Source organism: Anguilla rostrata, chromosome 14 (assembly GCF_018555375.3).
Source record: "Anguilla rostrata isolate EN2019 chromosome 14, ASM1855537v3, whole genome shotgun sequence".
NCBI lineage: Eukaryota > Metazoa > Chordata > Actinopteri > Anguilliformes > Anguillidae > Anguilla > Anguilla rostrata.
This window is the reverse complement of record NC_057946.1, coordinates 28,651,556-28,670,945: the sequence shown is the minus strand read 5'-3', so window position 1 is coordinate 28,670,945 and position 19,390 is coordinate 28,651,556. Positions and strand designations below refer to the sequence as shown.

General features: G+C 49.0%; 1 protein-coding gene across 2 annotated transcripts in view; it reads right to left on the bottom strand.

Annotated features, from left to right (window-relative positions):
- Positions 1-1,873: 1,873 nt before the first annotated feature.
- The window catches only part of bcr (BCR activator of RhoGEF and GTPase), a 44,890-nt gene continuing 27,373 nt past the window's right edge, over positions 1,874-19,390 (bottom strand). For both annotated transcript variants that reach the window (XM_064308166.1, XM_064308167.1), the window contains exons 10-24: positions 14,594-14,715; positions 13,968-14,133; positions 12,859-12,978; positions 12,364-12,439; positions 12,107-12,211; positions 10,977-11,051; positions 10,727-10,824; positions 10,438-10,569; positions 9,854-9,913; positions 9,360-9,469; positions 7,375-7,514; positions 6,831-6,965; positions 6,485-6,590; positions 5,090-5,252; positions 1,874-4,822 (exon numbers count right to left, since the gene is read on the bottom strand). In XM_064308166.1, the coding sequence (XP_064164236.1) occupies positions 4,733-4,822; positions 5,090-5,252; positions 6,485-6,590; positions 6,831-6,965; positions 7,375-7,514; positions 9,360-9,469; positions 9,854-9,913; positions 10,438-10,569; positions 10,727-10,824; positions 10,977-11,051; positions 12,107-12,211; positions 12,364-12,439; positions 12,859-12,978; positions 13,968-14,133; positions 14,594-14,715 (1,698 nt within the window). In that variant the 3' untranslated portion in view covers positions 1,874-4,732. The remainder of the gene's footprint in view (positions 4,823-5,089; positions 5,253-6,484; positions 6,591-6,830; positions 6,966-7,374; positions 7,515-9,359; positions 9,470-9,853; positions 9,914-10,437; positions 10,570-10,726; positions 10,825-10,976; positions 11,052-12,106; positions 12,212-12,363; positions 12,440-12,858; positions 12,979-13,967; positions 14,134-14,593; positions 14,716-19,390) is intronic.

Sequence of the window (19,390 nt, the reverse complement as noted above, 5' to 3'; positions counted from 1 at the left end):
GAATTTCTGTTCTTCCTTCCCTTCAGGATGTGTGAACATTTTAATGCTAAATGCAGTGAGTAAAAAAAGATCTGATCAGAGGACTTGGCAAGAGGTGACATGGTTTTTCAACTCTATATTGACATTTTCTTAGAAGATGAAAACTTGATTTTTTTTTAAACAGCAGCACAAAGAGAATGTTTTAACCAAGTTATTCTTGGGCTTCTGACTTGTGCTCCTCCACCTCCTCTTCAAGAGAAATTTAAAATGACTGTATGGAGCCGGAAGGTAAATTTGTAGGTGGAGGTGGTGACCTTTTCCTTTACTGGAATATGTTTCCTCGGCCCATCGGGCCATGACCGCACCCTCGTCCGGCAGCTGTTTGGGGGGGGGCGGCAAGTTCTGGGAGCAGATGTTTGCACTGTTTTCCGTCACGGTCATGCTCACAGCTTCCTGGTTTCACAGCAGGCCCAAAATACGCATTCATACAAAACAAAAGAAAAAATCTAATCTTCCCTTTCAAAGAAACAGAACTACGAACATACTGCGTAATGAGCAATGTGAGATCAGAGCTCTGGAGTACATATTTGTTGACATGAGTACATCTGTAAGCTCTGAACCACAGTGTGCACGTCAGGCCTGGATTCGAACGCCTCGAGGGCCTTTCGGTTCACCCTTGCATGGAGCTTTTTACGCAGTCATGCAGCGAGGCCCGTCGAGCCGTTCCGTCCGCGCATTCCTCAGGGAGGCGCCGCAGGAGCATGCTGAGCTCGCGTGTGTGAACTAAATAAAGCAGCAGTAATTCTGCAGAGTCAGTCTCCTTCATTAACACCGGACTGGTAAAGGCCGGGCGGTCTGTTCCTTCAGAGAGAACAGGCCACGGAGCGCCTGGCTTCTGCTCTCCGGTGAGGTTTGCACATACGCGTGGACAAGGATCATTCACACCAGCGATGCACCTCTATCTTTGGCTCTTTCCTGTGGTCTACGTGGTTGTTTCCTATTGCTGAGCGATCACACTACATGTCTACAGAGAACTGAAGTGGCAGAAGCCTAGAGTATTTGCATTTTTAGCATGATGAACATTTGTGGACCATAATACATCTCATCCAAAGGTGTTGCGTTTGTCAGTACCTGGCCCATCCATCAGATGAGTTACAGGGTTCCTGAAACAGTGCATGTGCCAGGAGACAGTACTTTGCCACTCACGGTGCAGACCGACACGTCTGGGGCTAGGATTGGTGACAACCGGTGGCCCATGACGTACACAAGCTGAAAGCCGCTTCCTAGCGAGGTCAACTGTGGAGACAGTGTTTCCTATTTTTAATTTCAGAATGAAACGGCCTTCATCGTCTGCACTTGCTTGCAAATAAATCCATCTCAGTGTCATCTGCAGGGCCATCCTGAGCTGCGGGACACGTTACGTCTTCCATATCGATTCTTATTATTTATTACTGTACTTTCAGTCGTGAAAATGAGGCCAGGCTCAGTGTTCATTTACAGCAGGCTGCCTGGTGAGGAGTAAGGCTTCAAAAGGATGTCTTAATATACAACACATTTTTTGTGTCACTACTTCTATGTTACTTTCAACACATTTTGTGTCAGCGTTATTCCTTGTGTGTTACAAATGCACAATTTACATGTTACCAAGCGAAGCTTTGACTGTGCAGAAAGTAACACAAAATGTGTTGTCACGGAGGCGTATTAAGAAATGACACCTTGTGTGTGGTTTTTCAGAGTGTATATATCGGTTGGAAAAAGGTGCACTTTGCTTTAAGTGCGGAAAAAAAAAATCCAAGAATCTGCGTTCTCTGTCACAGAAGGTACAAGGAAGTGAAAAGGGAAACGTTAGGTTAGGCGGTCACGGAGAACGAAGGAGGTCACGGACAGCGTTGGATACATACAGGAGTTTTTATTTAACAGCTCGTGTACAAACAGAGGCTACAAACGTGTTCCACACATCTCCCTTTTCATTCTCCCCCTCTTCCCTGTACAGAATCCCTTTAAAGAGCTACCCGATGATAATAACATACGACAATGGAGATAGACGGGGGAAGGGGGGGGGGGATGAGAACGGCTAAATCTGTTAGCTGGCACGGCTAGTACATAAAGCAAGACGTCTGAGAGTGACCGGTGACTGCCGGGACAGAGCGGGAGAGAGGATAACCGGACCGCGGCAGCACCCGGCCTACTCACCAGACCCGGGTCAAATACGCATTCGTTTTGGATTCAAATTCTTTTTCTACACTTCACTGACCTCGTCTGGCGTATTGAATCCAATGGAATACTCTCAGAAAGTGCAAACCCCACCTTCTGGTCATATTGGTAGGCTCAATTATACCAGGCAAGATCAATAGAGCGCAGACAAGTATTTGAATCCAAAACAAATACGTATTTGTGCCAGGTCTCCTACTCACACAGATCACAGATCTGTGCAGGACCCATCCACACAGGTCTGCAACCTCAGCACCCTCCCATTCATCCAAGTTACTCTAACTCTTCCATATATCATTATTTTAATATCTTAACATTAAAAACTTTTGATTATCAGTAAATGACCAATAAACATTCCCTCTGTGACCTTGCTAGGACATTCAATACTCTATCATCCTACTTCTTAACGTGCGTCTTAATCAACCACTCAGACGAGCAGTACGGTATATGAACAGGAAATGACCTCACTCTTGTGGAGCGGCATGTCACCACAGTGGGCAGCCAGAATGAGGTCGATGAGCGTGGCACCAGCGAAGGAAAGAGGAACTTCCCCAAATATCGCAGAAGCTGGGCAATCCACTGGGGCCCGAACATTCCGAACAGAACAGCCTCCATCTCAGATGGGTGGAGAGAGCCAGAGCCGGGCTCAGTGCTTATCTGTCTCTGAGCGCCATCTTGATGGTTGGGGTGCATATCAAAAGAAAACAATAAAGTGAATTCAAATGATCCACAAGGGAGGGTGGGGGTGTGTGTGTGGACGGGATGGTTTGACTGCGAAATGAACGATCAGAAGGGGAAAAATACCAGAAGGAACCAAGATGGAAATATCCCGGTTGCAGGGTTGCCAGTGTCCTACCGGCATTGGGTTCCTACAGTATATTTAGTCCCCTGCGCAGACACTGTGCAGCTTCGATAAATTCACAAACCGTATTCACTATTCTATGGTATTCACCGATCATTAGGCTACAATTCTACAGTACTCCCAACCAGTAGTCGCCGTTCTGTGGCATGTGACCATATAACGGTGAGTAATGGTGAAGCGTTATTTATTGTTGTAGGGAATTCGCCATTTTGTTCTGCTTACCTTTGGTATTGATAAACATCACCCTCCATAAATAAAACTTCATTTCCATGGGTCACATAAATTCAGGACGTCTATGGGTCATACCTTAATAATAAAATAATAATAATAATAATAATAATGTAAACATTAAAAATACTACTTAACATGCCTGCATGTTAGAGATGCATAAATAACCATTTTAACCATTCTAATATAGTCGTCTTCTGATTAAATGAAAAATAAATAATGACATGCAACTAAGTTTACCCCCTCTCTCCCTCTTTCTCGCCCTCTCTCGTTCTCTCGCTTTCTCGCTCTCATTCTCTCCCTCTCTCCCTCCAGATTTCCATAGCTTATTCCAATGCGCAGGCGACAGTAATCCCTGGAAGATCTGAGCAGAGTGACACCCGAAGGGCCCTGATAATCATGCCAAAAAGCACCCGTGTGCACTGAATGTGGGAGGAGCCACCAACCAATGAAAACACACAGTACACAAGCTTAAACGGTCTCAAACTGTCTTCAACTGTTATTCACAATAAGGATGACGCCACGTACTCAAAAAATAGAAATGCACAATTTTCAAATTATGTACAACAGAACACGTACATACCATAAATGTGCAAGTCATTGTCTCCCCGGCTACAAAATGTTTTCCCAGGAAGTCTTATAACAGCGTACATTTTGAGGAGCGATTTGCGAAACAATAATAACGACGACGTGGTTCACTCCTGCTTTTGTGTATTTTTAACGATTCAGGAATAATAATCAATATGATTGAAGCAGATCCTAATCTACTACCTTGGCCTACATATTAAACGGGCACAAACCCAGAAGGACATGCAGTGGAAAAATCTGCACAGCTTCACCAAAAGTGGAACTAACTCCTTTCGTTTTAAGACTCGTTCCTTTTCTATCGCAACGTTTTTTTTCTTCTTCAGAGACCTTCCAAACTCTAGCCAGCATCTCTGCAGTCTAATTTAACCGTCCAATCTGTTTAATGTTTTATGAAGTAGAATATTGATGTTGACAGAAATCCCTGTGTGGAAACGTCAAGTTTTACTGAAAATCGGATCAGGTACCCTTAAGAGGAGCCGTTAATTTTCTAGGTTAGGAATGAAGAGTGAAACCAAGCAAGAGCAGCATGGCGGGGAAATATGAGATATGAATCCCAGGATATGGATTTCTGCATATGCCATCCTGCGTAAGACAAGACAGAACCCGATGGTCTATGAAATGGCATGACAGTTATCATGAATATGATTTCAGGGATGTAGTTCTTCTTCATGTCTTTATATTGTGTTGCAATCCTGACAGGGCTGTGCTCCCGCAGCTGAGGTCCAGTGAAACTGCCATTCATCCGCAGAAAGGTTCCACTCCAGGCCCTCTCCCTCTCTTTCTCGTTCTCTTTCTCTTTCTTTTTTTTCTCTCTCTCTCTCCAGTGTCCTTGACTAAAAAAAAGTCTCACACAAAAGAATGTGTCTACACCTCTGTGGAGAAGAGGATGCTCTGTCGTTTACTGTCAGGGGTGGGGATTGTCTCAAGTTGTAGGAAGTACAGCAGAACCTGAACCTGAAGGAAGGGATGGACAGACAGACAGACTCTGTTAACAGAAAGAAGGCAAAAACAACAGGTGCTTAACTAACAAATACTACTACTGCTACTACTACTACTACTACTAATAATAATAATAATAAGTAAATGGACAGAGCTATGGAATAATACTAAGTCTTAGTATGATAATAACAATAATAAGTCTTAGTATGAATTATTATGAATAAATTCTGATTATTATTGGTCATCTATTAATTGAATAATAATGAAAGTCAGCAGTGGTACCTGTGACATGACCTCCAGGGACCAGCTGTCACCCATGCTGATGGGCTGCGTGGGATTGGTGGGGATCTTGCTGTCCTTCTCCGAGGGGCGGAGCAGGGTAGGCCCAAACACCGTTGCCAGGTTGTGGAGGGACATTTTGTTGATGCTCTCCTTCTCAGCCACCCTACGAGGGGAAGCAAAGAACATTATCGCTATGGCAACGTGTGTGGCCTATAGTGCCTGTTACACGTGTGGACCCGCAGGTCAGTGAGGCTGTTCCAGCAGAGGGAGGGGGTTGTGAAGCTGAGGGTGTACAGTGGGGGAGAGAGGGGGATATAAGGCTAAGGGTGTACAGTGGGGGAGAGAGGGGGATATAAGGCTAAGGGTGTACAGTGTGAGAGAGAGGGGGATATAAGGCTAAGGGTGTACAGTGTGAGAGGGAGGGGGATATAAGGCTATGGGTGTACAGTGTGAGAGAGAGGGGATATAAGGCTATGGGTGTACAGGTGAGAGAGAGGGGGATATAAGGCTATGGGTGTACAGTGTGAGAGAGAGGGGATATAAGGCTAAGGGTGTACAGTGTAGAGAGAGAGGGGGATATAAGGCTATGGGTGTACAGTGTGAGAGAGAGGGGGATATAAGGCTAAGGGTGTACAGTGTGAGAGAGAGGGGGATATAAGGCTAAGGGTGTACAGTGTGAGAGAGAGGGGGATATAAGGCTAAGGGTGTACAGTGTGAGAGAGAGGGGGATATAAGGCTAAGGGTGTACAGTGTGAGAGAGAGGGGATTGTAAGGCTAAGGGTGTACAGTGTGAGAGAGAGGGGGATATAAGGCTAAGGGTGTACAGTGTGAGAGAGAGGGGGATATAAGGCTAAGGGTGTACAGTGTGAGAGAGAGGGGGATATAAGGCTAAGGGTGTACAGTGTGAGAGAGAGGGGGATATAAGGCTAAGGGTGTACAGTGTGAGAGAGAGGGGGATATAAGGCTAAGGGTGTACAGTTGAGAGAGAGGGGGATATAAGGCTAGGTGTACATGTGAGAGAGAGGGGATATAAGGCTATGGTGTACAGTGTGGAGAGAGGGGATTAAGGCTGAGGGGTACAGTGTGAGAGAGAGGGGATTGTAAGGCTAAGGGTGTACAGTGGAGAGAGAGGGGGATATAAGGCTAAGGGTGTACAGTGTGAGAGAGAGGGGATATAAGGCTAAGGGTGTACAGTGTGAGAGAGAGGGGGATATAAGGCTAAGGGTGTACAGTGTGAGAGAGAGGGGGATATAAGGCTAAGGGTGTACAGTGTGAGAGAGAGGGGATTGTAAGGCTGATACAGTGTGAGAGGGAGGCGGTTGTAAGGCTGATCCAGCAGAGGGAGGGGGTTGTGAGGCTGAGGTTGTACAGTGTGAGAGGGAGGGGGTGCTGCACCTCTTCAGGTGGTCCAGCAGGAACAGGAAGGTGAGCAGGTTGGGCTCTGGCAGGGACAGCAGGAGGTTCAGCATGCAGCTCTCCTTCGCCACGCTGTCCGACAGAGCTGCAGAGGAGCACAGAGAGACAGAGAATGCTGTACCGTGTGTGTACACAGATATGATCTCATATGATCTGACCACACTGCTACATGTGGAATTAGAAACACTACTATGAGTGTGTGTGTGTGAGAGAGAGAGAGAGAGAGAGTATGTGTGCCCATGCATAGGCTGAGGCTCAAATATACAGTGCTGCTGTGGTGTGAGTTCAGAGGTCAGAGGTCAGAGGTGGGGGGGGGGGGACTGACCGATGCCGCCGGCGAAGTTGGCGTACAGCTCGTCGGTGAACAGGGGTTCCGGAAGCTCGCGGAAGTACAGCTTGAGTGTCCCGGCGATGGCGTTCACGTCCATCTCGCTCATCAGCACCGACACGTCCTTATTATCTGCAAGGGGCCGGAGCCAGGGTTACCATGATGACCAGAGTCCCCGCCTTCTCAGTCTAAAGTCTGCACTGTGCAGAACAGAGCTCTTTCTGGGATCAACAGCCGGCAGGCCACCCACACATTCTATGTGCAGCTGGTCTGTCGATATGAACGATTGATTGATTGATTGACATGCCTCACAAGCATAATAAGTAATCTACAAATTATTTAATAGTATTCAAAATATCGGGGTTGGCACATCTCCCTGCTTCCCCCCAACCTGACGCATATATGGGAGAGAAAGTTTAAGGTGGAAGATGCAGAACCAAAAAAGGAAAGAGACTGATAGCAGGAGTATGGGATAGTGACTGGTATAGTCAGGCGGGGTTTCTGTGCAGTGGGTGGAGCTGGTGGGCGGGGCCATACTCACTGGCATCGAAGGCAGCCTTCAGGACCTGGATGTCGGTGGCTACGCCAGAAACACGGTAGATGCCCACTTCTTCCAGGCCCCGCCTCTCTATCTCCTCCAGACACTGCCGCACGATGTAGGGGACCTTGGAGCGCTCGCGCCTGACAATATAGATATACACACAGAAACACGCACGCACACACACACACACACACACACACACACACACACACATAGATATACACACAGAAACAAATGCGCACACACACAGATGCACACACAGAAACAAGCACGCACACACACACATACGCACAGAAAAGATCAACGGAGTGGAAAACAGAGCAGGATAAAACACAAAAAGTGTAGTTCCAGAGGGTGTCCAGAAGGTGGGGCTGCTGCACCACCTCAATGCTGTACGGAAGGTTGACAGCAGGCCTTCGGCTGCTAGGATTACCTCATTCTCATTGTCACCGTGGTAACCCCCCTCTACTTTCTCAGCACGTTCTGCACTGAGGCAAGTTCCCCTGGCCAGATTTCACCTATTTTAACGGTGAAATCTTGAGTGCTACTCTGTAGGCCTGTCCACAATATCCTTAACTCTGCTAAAACCAGATATTTATAAACCGGTTAAAACATGAAATGTCTGAAATATACGCGTCACTATCAAAGTAGATATATATTGTGCATATAAGGTACATTTCTACTGCATATATACTACATCTACAACCAGGGACAAATCTAGGAATTATTTCTGCTGGGCAGAAAATTATGAGCAATCCCCCTACATCATCCCCCACATCCCACCCCCTCCCCACTCCCACCCCCCATTCCCACATCCCACCTCTAGGGGCCTCCTGGATCTGCCAGTTCCCAGGAAAGCTTTCCCTGTTATACCCCCCTTTCACTCCACCCCTGTCCACAATGTATGAGGTTGGTAATGAGGACAGCTATTTAAGAGCTTATTGTATTGTACTGCATTATCTTGCATTGTATTGCATTGTATTATATTATATTGTATTTCCTGGCACTATATAATTTGTCATATTACTCATGTAGCACACGCTGACTATAAGCCTTATTAAAAATTCCTACATTTGCAGAGGCGGCTGTACAATAGAGAGTCTCAGGAAAAGGAACTCCATCGCAGCTATTCCGGGCTGCAATAATATCTCTGCCTGCAGGTTACTTTCTGCTTTTATAATAAAACCCAGCAGAGGACAGGACCCAACCTCAGTCCCACACACAGCAGCTCTAACGCCTCAATACCAGGCCTGGGGGGTCCATCCAAACACTGGCATAGAGCCTTAGCAGACCTCTGAGCCCCTAACCTGTTGCAACTCCTCATCTTTAAATTAAGCCTTGAGTAAATAAGATTTGGGCATATAGATGAAACTCTTCTTTTTCACAGTCTGACATAATCGTAGCTTGAAGTTTCAATTTGCAAGTAACTTGGCTCAGTTGACCATGCAACAATATACACAGTGTGATTGGCTACCCCTTGACCAGGCCAACCGCATTTAAACCAAGCTTCTCTGGCACTGGGAGCGAAGACCCAACACTGCTTACGAACGGAGAAGGCAAGAAATACCTGTACAATGTTTTGTGTTTACATAAAATTAATATGTATACTCTCTGGAGCCTATTGATTCACCCCAGTATTTTGTATTATTAGACAAGTATTAGACAAGTTAAATAATTTTGTTACCTCATTTATGCAATTAGTTGTAATATAGCACAATATGAACATGGGAATTTTATTCCTCATAGCGTGCAAAGCTATTTCTGACATAATGTGGTTTAAGAGGGTAAATAATCCCTCTAAACATGAAAATCACCTAATTAAGAAAAGTTAACAGCTTGTAAAAACTATGGAGTTGCAGTTGTGGTTGAAACGAAAACCTGTATACACAGGGGGTACCCCAGGATCGAGTGCGGGAAACACTGATCTACAGCCTTGTTTTTAAGGCTGACAGTATGTGGTCGTCATGGCGAGTCACGGGACTTACTTGGTTACCGCGGAGATCTTCACGCCGAACACGCCCATCGGTTTCTCCGACGACCGCCTCTTCGGGCTCAGCTCCCGGCTGGTGAACTTCATGGAGATCTTCACCTCGATCTGCGTGTGGAAGACCGGAGGAAGCACACATACACAAACCCTTTATAAACGCTGCACAGCTACACGACACTGTCAGACAAGCCGAATAGCACCTTTTTACGAACACTGCCAAACGACACCATTGGTACAAAACATAGGTACAAAATGTCAATTTGCCAGAGGACATGGGTATTGCGAGGTTGGTACTGTGTAATGTTCAGTTTCATTCTGTACTTAGTGTAATTATAGTATGTAGTTATTACAAGGTGTGACATCATGCAGGATCGCTCTTAGGAAACATTGCATGAGTATACAGTATGTATTGTGTGGCATGGCCCCGCCCCTGCCTCCAGTCCTGACCTCGCCCCTAGCCCCGCCCCGAGCCCCACCCCCGGTGATCCTCACCCCGTTCATGGCGATGACCGTCCTCTGCCAGTCTTTACCCTGCAGCGTCTGCGGATCCAGCTAAACAGCAAAACAAGGAAAGTTACTTCACCACAATTCAGCCACGTGTCTGTCATGAATGCTTTCAGACTGTAACACTGTACCTGGATCAGCCCTTTGGCCATAATGCGGTCTGTGCTGAATGCTTTAAGACTTTGACACTGTACCTGGATCAGCCCTTTGGCCATAATGCGGTCTGTGCTGAATGCTTTAAGACTTTGACACTGTACCTGGATCAGCCCTTTGGCCATAATGCGGTCTGTGCTGAATGCTTTAAGACTTTGACACTGTACCTGGATCAGCCCTTTGGCCATAATGCGGTCTGTGCTGAATGCTTTAAGACTTTGACACTGTACCTGGATCAGCCCTTTGGCCATAATGCGGTCTGTGCTGAATGCTTTAAGACTTTGACACTGTACCTGGATCAGCCCTTTGGCCATAATGCGGTCTGTGCTGAATGCTTTCAGACTTTGACACTGTACCTGGATCAGCCCTTTGGCCATAATGCGGTCTGTGCTGAATGCTTTCAGACTGTAACACTGTACCTGGATCAGCCCTTTGGCCATAATGCGGTCTGTGCTCTCCCCGTCCTCCTTATTCAGCTTGGTTCTGCTGTAGTTCTTCTCGTAGCAGAGCAGCCTGAGGATCTGGGAGCCCTCCAGCTCGATCTCAAACTCCTGAGGGAGAGGGGGGGGGGGGGAACGCAAACGCAAACACGAACACCTCAGAGCACAGCCTTTCAGACGGACCTGCCCCGGGGTCCACGCTCCAGGGGCAGCCAGGTTAGCCTCACAGCGAGGCTTCAGGGTGCACGCCGTGGGTCAGGGAGCTCACCTCATTCCAGCTGGGCTCGGTGGTGTACCGGTACACCCGGGTCTTGGCTTTGTTGGTGAAGTAGCCGAACGAGTCCACCTCCAAGGCGCAGTACAGGTCTGCCCAGGGAGAAAGAGAGAGGCACACGGCCAGAGAGGGTCTGAGAGAGAGCTAACCACCAAAACAGACCTGCCTGACTCACAGGGCGGACATGTTTTAAAGTGAGCGACAGGCTGCTTCACACTGTGGAAGGTTCGGGACGGGGGCGTACTCAGGCTCTGCTTGAGTCCGGAGGCAGAGTGGACGATCACGTTCAGGAAGCCGTACAGCCCAGGAGACTCAGAATCTGCAGAGGGAGGAGCGAGGTCAGGGGACTCATAAACACACACGCGCACACAAACGCGCACACACACATATACACACACACACACACGCACACGCACACACACACGCACACACACACACACACACGCACGCACACACACACACACGCACACGCACACACACACACACACGCACACACACATATACACACACACACACGCAAACATACACACACCACACGCATCCACGCACACCACATGCACGCATCACACATACACACACACCATGCACAGCATGCTACAGCATACCGACGCACCACCACATGCACACGCACACACACATATAGTCACACACCACTGAACACACCCTGCATGATGTATTATAGCATATGCCTGGCTCCATACGTGAATGGTATAGGTCTATGTGTGGCTGACTCATGCATTATTTGTCATACAGCTGCATGCTGAAACAGCCCCCAGACCCATTCACGCTTCACTGGCTCCATAACCAAAAGCAAGCAGAAAAAGCTCCTGACACAGCACTGCCCTCGAGGCGCCAGAGCCTGCAGTCACGTCTGTTCTCCCCTTCTCTCCTTCTCTCTCTCTCTCTCCCTCTCTCTCTTACTCTCCTCTCTCCTTCCTCCCCCTCTCTCCCTCTCTCTCTCTGTATCTCTCTCCCTCTCTCTCTCCCCCTCTCTCTCTCTGTATCTCCCTCCCTCTCTCTCTCCCCCTCTCTCTCTCTGTATCTCTCTCCCTCTCTCTCCCCCTCTCCTTCTCCTCTGTCTCTCTCCCCTCTCTCTCGATCTTCTCTCTCCCCTCCTCCTCTTGCCCCTCCTCTCCTCTCCCTCTCTCAAGTTCAATGCTTTTTGCATGACATACATTGCTTGCCAAACGCCTCTACAGAAATCAAGTTCAACATGATCATAAATTGAACAGAACAATCTCATTCAACTGTCATAACAATTAACAGAACAACAACTAATAATAAATAAAATAATAATAATAATAATAATAATAATAATGATAATAATAATAATAATAATAATAATATCCCCCCCCTGCTCTGGGGCAGTCTCACCCTCTCTGTAGATGCTCAGGGGAATAGGGTGCACAGCCTGCTGTTTCACACAGGAGCTGGTCAGCATCTGCAGCTCCAGCGAGCTCAGCGTGGCGCTCTTAAAACCTGCGGGACGGGAGCACAAAGGTCACGGGTTCGCACGATCAGAAGGTCAAAAGGTCGTGTGATCCCGGGTCGTAAGGTCGCCCGCGCGGCAGCTGGCAGCGGAAGCCTGCCTGTCTCAGCTCGGCCAGCAGGGGGCGCTGCGGGACACCTACACTTCTTCTGCTGCTCCTGGATGGTCTCCCTCCACTCTGCGCGCTCGTAGTCCGAGGAGATCAGGAACGCGTAGCTCTGAAACGCACACGGGCCACACACGGGTTACACAACGTCCACACAGCCTTTAAACAACACTCCCACAACGTCCACACAGCGTTTAAACAACACTCCCACAAATGTTCCTGCCATGTTCACACAGGCCCTGTGTCCAGCACTCCCTCCCTCCACCCCATGAAGTGGACATCACACATTAAGAGCTACTACCCTGAGGGCAGAGGAAGCAGGACTGCAGTCTTTAAGGGCATTATTATTATTATTATTATTATTACTATAATTATTATTATTATAGTATAGCAATTACAACCGTAACAACAAACTACCTAAATAACAGCCATGCTGCCACTACCACAGAAGCTGATATGATATATGCAGTTAATATGAATGAGCTGATTAATATGGGAGTGTGTGCTGTGAGTGCAGTGAATGGCGCTCACCTTGCCGCTCCTGCTGTGCACCCTCAGGGCCATGTGTGGGGAAGACAGCAGCAGGAGGGACTCCTGCTCCGAGAGCTTCTTCTTCATCCTTTCAACCGCCTTCACCCCTTTGCTAGCCGCCTGTGGAGACAGCACGCTTAGCGCAGCTGCAACACACTTAGCGCAGCTGCTACTCCCTTAGCACAGCTGCAACACACTTAGCGCAGCTGCTACTCCCTTAGCGCAGCTGCAACACGCTTAGCGCAGCTGCAACACACTTAGCGCAGCTGCAACACGCTTTTCGCAGCTGCAACACACTTAGCACAGCTGCAACTCACTTAGCACAGCTGCAACACACTTAGCGCAGCTGCAACACGCTTTGCGCAGCTGCAACACACTTTGCGCAGCTGCAACACACTTAGCGCAGCTGCAACACACTTAGCGCAGCTGCAACACGCTTTTCGCAGCTGCAACACACTTAGCACAGCTGCAACTCACTTAGCACAGCTGCAACTCACTTAGCACAGCTGCAACTCCCTTAGCACAGCTGCAACACACTTAGCGCAGCTGCAACACACTTAGCACAGCTGCAACACACTTAGCACAGCTGCAACTCACTTAGCACAGCTGCAACACACTTAGCACAGCTGCAACACGCTTTGCGCAGCTGCAACACGCTTAGCACAGCCGCAACACGCTTAGCGCAGCTGCAACACGCTTAGCACAGCTGCAACACACTTAGCGCAGCTGCAACACGCTTAGCACAGCTGCAACTCACTTAGCACAGCTGCAACACACTTAGCACAGCCGCAAGACACTTAGCACAGCTGCAACTCACTTAGCACAGCTGCAAGACACTTAGCACAGCCATAGCACAGCTAGTGCATTGACTACATGACTAGCACAGCTGCAACACACGTACTGCACATAGCATGGCCAGAGCACACTTAGCGTAGCCGCAATATGCTTAACACTGCCACCACACTCTTAACACAGCCACAGCATGGTTACCACAGCCCCAACACAAAAACATGCTTAGCACTGCTCCTTCAGTCAGTCTAATCTCCACGGAGATCCCGCGTATTCCTCTGTGGTGAGAGCTGGGGGCTGAACACAGGGGCGGGGCTCACCTTCTCTCTCTGAATCTCAGCCTTCAAGTGGGAGATCTTGGCTTTCATGCCGTCGATCTCCTCGTCTGGGACCTGGGGGATGGGCGGAGCGTCCGTCTCCTCCCCCGCCTGGAAGGTGAGGTCACAGAGCGGGATATACCACTTGCTGTCATACTGCAGGGTCTTCCTACAGAGGGAGAGGCAGAGAGGGGGGGGTGGAGGCAGAGATGGGGGGAGGAGAGAAACCTTGTGTTTAATTGCGGAGTGTTCAGATTTTATATACAGTAAGAAGACAGGCACAGAGTCCGTTGAAGAAAATGGGCAACAGGTTCTGTTCATGACAAGGTTAGGATGTGTTTAAGGAAGTGGGGTGCAGGCGGTTTAAGAAAATGGGGTGCAGGTTGGGGTGTCGGAGGTTTAGGACAGTGGGGTACAGGTGGTTTCGGACACTGGGGTGTAGGTGGTTTCAGACAGTGGTGGGTAGGTGGTTTCAGACAGTGGGGTACAGGCCGTCTAAGACAGTGGGCTGTAGGTGGTTTCAGACAGTGGGGTGTAGGTGGTTTCAGACAGTGGGGTGTAGGTGGTTTAGGACAGTGGGGTGCAGACAGCGGGGTGCAGATTTTGGAGGCTGAGGCGGACTCTTTCACCCTGCAGTCTGTTTCTTCAGCTTGGTGCAGAGCAGCAGGTCGTTAAACAGGAAGATGTGGCGCAGTTTGCGAGCGCCTTCCACCAGCTCCACCATGAAGCTGTCCTTCAGCAGCTGCCTGCTCTGCAGAGGGGAAACAAGGCATGATAAATAAGCACAGCCGTAAACCAGCCAATCAGCCGGCCAATACAGCAATCTACACATCCATCAATCAGTCAACCGCCCAATCAACTAGCAATCAATGAACCAATTCACCAATCAACCAGCCAAACATTCAAAGCAACTAAATTAGCAATCAACTAACCAACCAACCAAATAATCAACCAGTCAATCAAGCAACCGATTATTTAACTTAACCGGCTGACCAATTCAGCAGCTAACCAACAGACTAATTAATGAGCCAATCAAATGACCTGTCAACGAATCAAACGATCAACATAAATCAATTAACCAATCAACTGATGCGAGAATGAGGATGCACCGCTTAAAGACGGACGACTCCGTCACAAGAGGGCAGTCACGTTTCGCTTTCCGCTGAACGCACCTGCACTGCTGAACCCTGGTAATTAATTCAGACTGTCGATGAATTCTGACTGCTCGTGTGTGTGATTGGGCGAGCTCCGCATTCACAATGACATCAGCTGAACACGTATGGCTGCTGGCGATGACCTCACGGCAGGCTCGTCCAATCACCGCCCTCCTTGGGCCCGGTGCTTGAATGGAGTCACCCTTGAAAGTACCTCTAACGTCCGCGGCAGTGGCGGGCGTGCTGGGAGGTGCTGCTGGGAGGTGGGTCCCCCCTCCCCCACCTTCCGGCAGTCAGAGGTTCCTTTTTACGTTATGAACGGTGACCTTTATTGGAGCGACAGACAGCCAATGTGGTCAGATCCTGTGCCCTTCGACACACGCTTCATCCGTGAGGGGTAGATGTGTGGCCCATTTTTGCAATGCACCCCCCCCACCCCCCCACCCCATATTGTTCAGTTCTTCCTTGGCTTTGGCCGTTTGTGTGACTTCTCTCACAGGCTGCTTTTGTTTGCTACATGCATTTCAAAAGAATCTTTTAAGCTTCATACGGCTCACCAACAAGCCAAGAACACACACGGAAAGGCAGTCTCCCTCTGACATGCGCACATATACCCAAACAATCACAAAGCAATTCTCTCTTTCACTCTTTCTGTCACAGAAACATACACACACATACATACACACACCTGCAAAAATTAAAATAAAAATTAAAAAAATAAATTAAAGAAGGATGCCGAAACCAGAAAGCAGAGATAACTTCCTGTCCAGTCTGGAGATTAGGGAAGGGGCGGTACATCAGGGTAAGGACAGATCTGCACACAGATACCAGAGAGGTCCACTAATCACAGAGTACATCCAGGGGTGTCATAGTGGGGGTGGGTGGATTGTGAAACTCACAACCCAAGGCCCTGAGGCAGGGGGCAAGCGGAGGGGGGTCCTCAGAAAGCCTGGCCTAAATAATTTGCTTTAGTCTACAATTTTAATGGGGTCCACAGAGACTGCATTTGCATAGGGCCTAAAATTTTGTGCTACACTCCTGAGTCCTGAGCACACTGGTAATAAGCAACAGAACAATGCTTTTAGTGAGTGGTGGACACTTGCTGGTAAAACTGGTTCATCACTGGTGGGGCTAGTGGAGCTAGACCTGTTTTATTATCCCCGCTCGCAGTCAGAAGAGACGAACGAGGAGAAGATAAACCCGCTAGGCAGACTTCAAATAAGAACAGCCGCATCCTGCAGAAATGCTCTAAACCAGAGCCATCTCTGCAGAAACCCTGTGGAGCTAGCAGTGGAGCTAGCATATGCTACCAGCAGCTCTCTTCCAATAGCTGGACTGATTCCTCGCTCTGTCAAATCCAACACCGCTGAATGTCCAGAACCGCAACGGGAGGAAGCTCCAGATCTGAAGAGTGCCCGTGAAAATGTTCAGACTCGGGCCACAGCGGATGAACAGGAGCGTGAACACCGAACGAGAACTTCAACGGATCCCGAGGCTAAGCTGGAGCTCTGGGGGGCATGCAGTTGAGGGATTTGTCCGAGCGAGAAACACTGGTTCTGATTAAGGCTGAGATACAACAGTGAGAAAAATGACATCAGATTCAGCTGCTGTCTAAAACAGTGAGCACTCTGAAAGAGCAGGAGAACTATGGGAATGTGAAGGGGCTTAAAGCTGCCAACTGACACGATCACAGACACACTGATAACACACGCGCGCACGGACACACACACGCACACACACACATACGCACGCACGCACACACACACACAAACACACACGCACGCACTCACACGCACGCACACGCGCACGCACGCACACACATGCACACACACAAACACACGCGCACACACATGCACGCACGCACGCACGTGCACGCACACACACACACACGCATACACACACAGACGCACACATAGGTCCTCTCTCTCGGACACACACACACGCCCACATAGGTCCTCTCTATCTGACATTCACACACACACACACACACACACACACACACACACATAGATCCTCTCTCTCTCTCTGACACACACACACACACACACGCACACACACATATCCACACTGCATCATAGGCTGGACCGTAGACTGTTGGTCCAGGCTCAGATGCAGTAACGTATAATATCCCAGATCAGCAGGCGGATTTGGAGATTAAGGTGGATTAGTCCATCCCCACCCCCCACACCCCCACGTTTATTTTTTTGTTGTTTGTGTTCTTTACATATTGGCACCCAACGTGGGGCTGAACATTTACAATTCCCACCCTAATTTGGCATTTCCTATGAACTGTTGCCATTTCAGCCGCGCGCGTGTGTAATCCCCCCCTGCCGATTTGGGAGAGGGCGAACATCCACTGTTCTCCTCCGAAACACGCGGTATCACCACCCGGCTTCTTCTCACCCCGCAGCCCCCAGACAAACGCGCCACTTCCACTGAGCTGGGTCAGTGGAAGACACCTCATGAGCGGCTTTCGCATGTAGTCCGCAGCTGCGACAACACCGGCACGATCCGGATTTGATCTGAAACCAAGTACCACAGCGTGGAGCCTTAACGGAATGAGCCACCCAGCAGTCCCCATGTTTACCCATCTGCAAAACACTAATAATCTGCACACACAGCCACATCTGTACAACACTAATGCACAGAGTCACACACCTGCACAACACTAACACACACAGCCACACATCTGTACAACACTAACACACTCAGCCACACACCTGCACAACACTAACACACTCAGCCACACACCTGCACAACACTAACACACCAGCCACACACTGCACAACACTAACACACCAGCCACACCACTGCACAACACTAACACACACAGCCACACATCTGCACAACACTAACACACAGCCACACATCTGCACAACACTAACCACACAGCCACACATCTGCACAAACACTAACACACTGCACAGCCACACATCTGCACAACACTAACACACTCAGCCACACATCTGCACAACACTAACACACACAGCCACACATCTGCACAACACTAACACACACAGCCACACATCTGCACAACACTAACACACACAGCCACACATCTGCACAACACTAACACACACAGCCACACATCTGCACAACACTAACACACACAGCCACACATCTGCACAACACTAACACACACAGCCACACATCTGCACAACACTAACACACACAGCCACACACTGCACAACTAACACCCACCCACACACTGCAACACTAACACACACAGCCACACATCTGCACAACACTACCACACACACACTGCACAACACTAACACCACAGCCACATCTGCACAACACTAACACACACAGCCACACATCTGCACAACACTAACACACACAGCCACACACTGCACAACACTAACACACACAGCCACACATCTGCACAACACTAACACACCGCCACACAGTCTGCACACTACACACTCAGATGCACAATGTCACTAACACACCAGCCACACATCTGCACAACACTAACACACACAGCCACACATCTGCACAACACTAACACACACAGCCACACATCTGCACAACACTAACACACACAGCCACACATCTGCACAACACTAACACACACAGCCACACACCTGCACAACACTAACACACACAGCCACACATCTGCACAACACTAACACACACAGCCACACATCTGCACAACACTAACACACACAGCCACACATCTGCACAACACTAACACACACAGCCACACACTCCCACAACACAGCACACACTGCACAACACAACACACACAGCCACACATCTGCACAACACTAACACACACAGCCACACATCTGCACAACACTAACACACACTCAGCCTCCACTGCAGGCCAGCAGAATGGTGCGAGAGCTAAAGACGTGCTGTCCGGTCAATATGCTGAACGAGAAGGATGAAGAAGACAATGAAATAAAGGAGTGAGTCATCGGGCAAGCTGTCTCAGCCAATCAGCCGACATTTCACGAGGGCCCGCCCCGGGGAGGGGGGTATCACATTGGTATTCTCTCACCAGGAACGACTGGAACAGAAAAGAGAACAGAAAGGCTCATGGGCGCGGGAGGCCGGCGGCGGGGAGCAGCGACTACGCACCGCTGGGCGATTGGGACGCTCCTGTAGGCTGATCGCCCGGCATGTTCACACAGCGTGCGCTTCGTCCGCAGAATACCCAATCACGCCACAGCGGCTCGCATACATTAAAAAAACACTCTCTCGCAAGAGGGCATGCGCGCGCGTGTGTGTGTGTGTGTGTGAGTGGGCATGTATTACTATTTTTGT